This window comes from Frankliniella occidentalis, unplaced genomic scaffold (assembly GCF_000697945.3).
Source record: "Frankliniella occidentalis isolate FOCC.00 unplaced genomic scaffold, Focc_3.1 Scaffold3, whole genome shotgun sequence".
Taxonomy (NCBI): domain Eukaryota; kingdom Metazoa; phylum Arthropoda; class Insecta; order Thysanoptera; family Thripidae; genus Frankliniella; species Frankliniella occidentalis.
Genome location: NW_026267133.1, coordinates 2,877,742 through 2,884,835, shown reverse-complemented (window position 1 = coordinate 2,884,835; position 7,094 = coordinate 2,877,742). Strand labels below are relative to the sequence as shown.

Sequence of the window (7,094 nt, the reverse complement as noted above, 5' to 3'; positions counted from 1 at the left end):
CATTCCCTCTCTGCCTTAATAACTGGCGTGAATAACAAGATCCGTTACCATTGTGTGCCAGTGCTAAAGAGCGCGCGTGTGTGCGAGGGAGAGAGAAACAAAAGGAGGCAGGTAAAGTGGGGGAGTGGCAGCGTGGACCAGGAGAAGGTTTTGTGAGTGCGTGAATTATTAATGACGTTAAGGGTCCTAATTTTAAGAGAAAACTCCTCCGAAGCCCTAAGAGTTTAGCACGGCGCTCATTCTGCTCTCCAGTGTACATGGTGTTTAAATTCAAGATTAAAATTAATTAATATAAAAGTCACAGGGGTCCGTCGGGGAACCTGTGGATGTGGATGGCTACGCGAGTCTCGCGCTGAGGAAACAAAACCCCACTCGCCTAGAAAAATAATGATTTTCGTCCCTAAAATGAGAATGAGATTGCCGCTGTCTGGATGATGGACCTGCTTCATGACCCCCCCCCCCCCCCCCCCCCACCCCCCCCCCCCCCCCCCCCCCAGCTCTCCCACTCGGCTTCCCGTCTTGAGCGCGGCGTGGCGCGGCGCTGCGCTCATATTGGTGGACACATCCTCGTCAGCTGAGGCAGGCGCCCGCAGGCAGGACCGGGGCCCTGCCGGCCAGCAGACTGTCCGCAAGAAATGCCTCCTCGTCCTCGGGTGGCTAACAAAGCCGCCGCAAGGGATAACCTGCTGCTCAGCGCGGGCAGCCGGCTCGGCTCGGCTCGGCTCGGCAAACCAATCCGGCCGGTCAGATCCACGGGCAATGCAGCAGAAGCCAGGCTGAACTCCGTTTCCACGCCTTCGCGGTTTGCCAGGAGGGCACAACTTCCTCGTCAAGGGCACGAATGAGCCCCAAAACAAGTCTACGGGAGCGTCCGTTTTTCTCAGATTCCACCCGTAAATTACGGGAGCTCGGCGCCTGCGAGACTCAGGGTAGGCCGTCCCGCAGCACACGGATGCACTGCAGACAAGATATTGCCTACCTAACAGGCGCTATGAGGGCGTCGCATTCGCGAACCGGAGGTTCGAAACGGTGTTTGACGGAAGTCAGAATGATCCAATAACCCACGAAGCTACCTTAAAATTATTGTATCTGTTTGAATGGGCTACAGCACTGCGAGCGGTGGATCCAGTAGACAGGCGGCTACGGCCTCCAGTCTCTGCTCCAAGAGACACAATAACAATCGCGATCGTCATAGTGATGAGGCGAGAAATAATGGGCGTAATAATAACAACAATAATGGCGACAAGGCCAAGGTGGGGCGGGTTGTGTGACAGACAGGGGTGTGACGAGGACGCGGGGGTGACAGCCCGTGACGGACCGGGTGACGGCCACACGAAGGCGCAAGTTTCGTCTATCCTTAACTCACGTCTCGCTGCTGTTCAACAAACAGACAATGTTATCGTCTTTAACCAGTCCTCGTAGATTGCTTTATAGGGGCGTCCGTCCTTCCGGTCTTCCGGCAACAAGTAGTGCTAAAAGGTGCTTCCCTGCACGCCGCAACCGTCGCAACAGGAGGGCGAGAAGCGGCAGCAGACTGCACCATCCTTACCTTTTGTTCTGATGTCATACGCGTCCGGTGCCCTGCAAAAAAATAAAACAAAAAACGTTAGTACATTAGAGTCCAGCGGGCAGACGCCATATAGATTAAGAGGAACATGCTCTTCCTGCAATGAAGACGACGCCAGCCAGAGAGCATGATGAAGAACGTAAAAAAAAATATAATTAGATTGTAAACAACAACACCACGGCAAACATTTCAACTGCAACTGTCAGGAGCTTGGAGGTGTTGCACACTGTAAAAAGCTTGCGAAGAACTATGTTTTGCATGGCAAAGAATTTTGAAGCGTTGTAAAAAGCTTTGCATTGCGAATTAGTTCTTCGCACCTTACGAAGAAAATTGTTTGTAAAGCTGCAAAGAATTAGTTCGTAACCTTGCCAACTATTTCTTGGCAACTTACGAAGAAAATAGTCTGCAATGCAAACATCCTTACAATACTTTAAAGCTCTTTGCAAGAATTTTGCAGTGCACCGAAAAAGAAAAGGTGCCGTTTCTCATTAGAAGAATTAGTGTTTTTCGATTTCAGTTCGGATGCCTAAGCAGAGCGAAGGAACTATACACTACGGCTATTTAAAGAGCATCTTCTTGAAGTGTCGCGCGACTTCTCTCTGTCCGGGCTTCTACCCTCTTCGTCAGGAACCAAGAAAGGGGTGAGGTAACAGTCACAGTCGCCTGCCGGGCAACGTCTCACGGCCCCTCGTAGAGAGCGCCGCACTCCACATACGCCGATATGAATAGCGTAAAATGCACTCCACCACACGACGGAAAAAATTGAGACGCAAAACGTACAGAAAAAAACACGAGTACGTCACTTCCCTTCTCACCGCAACTACTGCAGGTATACTGGGCGCACGCGCACTGCGCACACGCATCACCTCGATGCACTACTATGCTACAGCGATCGAAAATAAACAGTCACGGTAAAACAAACTATAGGTGATCCTTCGAATATCAAACGTTATTTCCTTTACGCGTATCCACGCGCAGAAAACGTTTGGCTTGCCAGGAAACGCGAAGTTTGTTACGCGAGACAGCACTCCACGGTCTCTGGCGTATATGTAGTGCCTCCTATAGTCCGCGATAAGCCGAGGCGCCGGCGCGCGCACATCATTTGTGATACATCGATACATCGCGCGATACATCCCACGATACATCGTGCGATATATCGCATGCGCCGCACTGCACCCCCTCGGGGCCCGTTAGAGAGTACGCAACATTTCACCAGGCCGGAGGAGGAGGAGCGCGGGAAGAAAAGCAGCGATTAATATCGATTTCCGTGAGAAACGCTCCCCCCTCCTCCTTTTTCCTACCCCCAATCATCCTCTCCCCGTTTCGTTATCTTCCTCACTCCTCGTCTCGAAGTATGGTGTAAATGCGGCTGCAAAAACAAAAGCAAAAAAAATAAGGGGGGGGGGGACAAAATTTCTTCAGAAAGAATTTCTATTTTTGTCCTATTTGAATCATACTCGCATCGTACGACTGATCCAAATTTATGACTAAAAAAAGCAAAAGCTACTAACTATTGTTAAGGGTGCTACATAAAATATGCATTTCAATTTTCGTGTCGGCCCACCACCATCCTCGAGGGCGGGAGGTTCTCAAAAAAGTTCCGAAACTTTATCTGACAAAAAAGAAACTCTGCCAACAACAACAACAACAACAACAACAACAACGAGAAGGACTCAATCACGCGAGTTTGCGCCGCTCGTTACCCATTGATTACACACCCATCACTTACCGCAAAACTGTAACAAACTGCGGGCGGCCGGGCATTGCCGTTGTTGTTTATGTTGTTGTTGTTGCCAGGGCAACACAAGAGTCCCCCTCCGCGCACGCACACGTGCCTCCGCAGTAGTAGTAACAAAAAATAGAGGGTAAAAAAAAAAAAGAGGCGTCAAATTCGTCCGACAATATAATAATGTAATCCTGCAATTCAAATGATAACACACGGCGGCCGCAATTAGGGCGGCGGCGCCTCACCTCCGAATTCGACCAGAGCAACGGTAACGTTCATTAGCACGCTCCTAGCGGCGCAGCTCCGGCCGGACCATGTCCGCGTGTCCGCCCGTCTGGCGAGCCGGCCGGACCACGTCCGCACGTCTGCCGCTATGGCGCTCTGTCCTTACGTCTGTAAAATCCAACCAGCCGGCTCCAAAAAAAAATATTACCAAAAAATGAGAGAGTAAAAGTAATTTAATTAACAGAAAAAATACCAACTTTTTCCTATTTTCAAGAAGGTTTACCTCGACCAAAAAAGCAGCTGTGGTAGCCTACATTTGTAAATAGATTGAGTTTCTGAGCCACTGTGAGAATCAGAATGACAGAAATTAAAGTTTAAAGATAACCTAAGAGGTGTCCTTGTTACATCATGAAAGCTTAATCAGGTTAACGCGCAGAATTTCTCGGGAAAATGTGGGCAGTAAAAAAAATGGTTGATTGTTTGATTCAGTTCATTGACACGTTCCTTGCGCCCTGCGGCTCAATTTTGGTCCCTAGACCTACGCAGTTGCTCAGAAACTAAGTTTATTGACCAATATGCACCAAAAATGCTTTTAGGGCGATAAAACCCTTCCAAGATTTGAACCCAATGTTTACCACCTTCGTCAACTACCGGTAGAATCCAAGGCGGGGTCGAATCCAGACCAATAAAGCACGCTGCCTCAACTACCAAACAAGCTCCCCGCCACGGTTTCCACGCGCGCGGGTAAAGCGCGACCGCTGACTGCTAGGTTCACGAAGCGGCCCTGACGTTAAAAACATGTCATGGCACTACGGCACCGTAAGAACAGGTTGTGCAATGAGGACCAGGAGGCATAAGCGTCGCCTCGATCCGTAACAGTAGTATACAAAGTTGTTTTACTGGGAACACCAACCAGGCCGAGAACTTTTACTGTTGCAAAAATTTTAGTATCTCTGTACAGATGAATGCAGATAGCAATGTAAGCGAGTCTCGAGTTTAGCAGCTATCCAGCCCCATTATAAATTACACAGAAAACTTTCGGTTGGCTGTAGTAGTAATCAACTACGAAGTATATGAGATTGCCCAAAAGTCCAACATAATGAATGAGAAAGGCCCTCTAAAGAACCAAATCACGTTGGCCTGAAGAATATCGACACATCCTGAGAATAAGCTCAGCGCCACGGTGACGGACTCAGCGCCACCCACAGTCCTTGCTTCCTCCTCCTCCTGCCTCCTCCTCCTCCCCCCTCCCGTCCTTTTCCTCAGACGCGCCACAACAAAGACGGCACATTCAATTGTATCGCATCTGCATTAGCCAACATATTTATTAACTCAGCAACGCCCTGGGCTGGCTGGCAAGCGCGGTACGTGGGAAAATCTCGCCTGCCATCCATAGTGCAGGAGAGGGCGGGAGGAGGGCGCGAGAGGACAAGGCGGAGGCGCGGCGGGTCGAGGGGCAGAAAGGAAAATCATGCAAGACAATACCAGGAAAAACGCTATTTTCTCGAAAGAAAAAAAAATACAATGGATGAGCTGTAGTTAATTTACATTAAAAAACAAGATTTGCTGTTTGGAGGAGATCTTCGACTGACAGATCCTAGATACTTCAGGAAAAGTAGAAAAGTTTCAGGAACTCATACAATGATCAGAAACAGGATCAGGCCAGACCCCCACTATTTGAGGTGTTTTTCAAATTTTCAAAGAACGGTGCGCCTGATGAAATGAACTGAGACAGCTTCCCCAATTTAGGAGGAGATTTTCTGGACACCATACTGTTTTTTTGTTTTGCTTTGTTTCAAAGACGTATTGAGCCTTAGCAGTGCAAGACAAAAGTTAGCATGCAAACTTCATGCCAATTTTTGACTTGCAATTAATACTTTTTCAATGTTAAGAGCTACACCCCTTTCTCAGTGAGCGCATGATTTCTTGTAAAGACGTAAAGGACGAAGAGGGCAAAACCCAAGTGGCTGACAAAACCAGGCTGTCCCTGTTATCTAAGGGTGGAAAAAATGGGCATCGTAGCTCAACGATAAGATTCGACATCGACCGGCCAGTTTCTCCTCACACGTCGGCTGCAGTCCCTTGCAGTGCGCCGCCCTTCACTCCAATCAATTAAGTAAATCTGGAACAAATCGCCGGCGCACGGCAGGGGGCGCCGCGCGCCTCCATAAAGTACAAAAAGATACATCGTAAAGCTAAAGCAGAAAAATTAACGCAATACATTTGGCACGACGACGGTGGTGGAGTTACGCGCGCGGCGTCTGCAACGCTCAAAGGGCATAAGACACGCGCGTTATGTTCTTTTCATGCTACTTTTATTTTCGTTTTAATTGGGGTGAAGCGATGGTTATGCGCCGCGCGCTGGTCAATATAAACGCAAATCAAAAGCGGCGAGCAGTATAACACGCGGCTCGGAGTGAAAATTAATCGGCGTCGTTCCGTAGGAAGCAACGATGCATCGTGTACAAAAATTGTTTTTTTAAAAAAACTAAGTGAAGTGATAAAGGTTACAGTTAGAAAAATATTTGATAATAAGTAATTTAGCTCAGAACGATGTTTTCGGCAATTTGCGAAAATTAGTTTTCAATTGTTTCGAATATAAACATTTTACAAGCTGTAAAATTGACTCGCAAAATTCGCAGTATTTCAGACACAAACTTTTCAAAAAAATATGTCATTGTGTTTCGATTGTAAAAAAATTTACAAGCTGTAAAATTGACTCGCAAAAAAAAAATTCGCAGTATTTTCAGATACAAACTTTTCAAAAAATATATATCCTTGGAAGCTTTAGCAGGGGCGGCGGCGCGCGCGCGGAGCGCTTCGGTCACGTATTACGTGGGGGCGGGGAAGGCCACGGGACCGCGTCCGAGCCGGCGAGCCATACGCCGGGCCGGGCCGGGGGAAGTCCCTCCCCCGGCCCGGTCGCGGCCCCCTCTCCCCCTCCCGTCGACCAGCCCAGCCCGGCCAGCCATTACAGGAGCAGCGCCGCGCTATTCTTTCCAATATAAATACGACACATCCAGCAATCAGAAGGGCTCCCTTGGCGGGGCAGAGAGCCGGGGCGGCGCAGAGCAGAGCCCAGGCAGGCCTGATTGCGATACGGCAGAGCTGTAATCAAACGTGCCGACTCGCCGCCTCGCTCGCCGCGCCCGCCCCGCCGCCGGGGCCAGCAGAGCCCCGCGCCGCGCGCGCACAGCCCAGCCGGTCACGGAGCAGGAGGGAAGGGCCGCGCCGCCGCCGGGGCTGCGAAGGGCAAGACATTGACACTGACCGGCTATGCCATCGACCACTCTCACTTGCACCCACACTGTTGAAGAAGAGCTTCATCGCCAGAGCTACAGTGAACTCTTCTGCACGTGCGGTGAAGTTTCATCGTAATTCCACTGCTAGCTACAGTGAAATTCTATATAGTGCAACCAACTCTCCAACTCTCTTCGGCCAAAAAAGCAGATTCTTCAATCAAGGTGAATTCTCATAACAAGTGCATGCACTCAAATTACTCAAGTGCAAGCACTTGTTTCGAGAGAATTCACTTCATTCAAGAACCTGCTTTTTCAGATTTTTTTTTTTTTTTTT

The 7,094-nt window shown here is 49.2% G+C and overlaps 1 protein-coding gene across 1 annotated transcript in view; it reads right to left on the bottom strand.

Moving 5' to 3' along the window:
* Positions 1-7,094, bottom strand: part of LOC113204644 (protein spire) — a gene marked incomplete in the record, with an annotated part of 243,059 nt that overhangs the window by 176,063 nt on the left and 59,902 nt on the right. Inside the window, 1 exon segment of the mRNA XM_052266847.1 lies at positions 1,550-1,581. Coding sequence (XP_052122807.1) covers positions 1,550-1,581 — 32 coding nt within the window.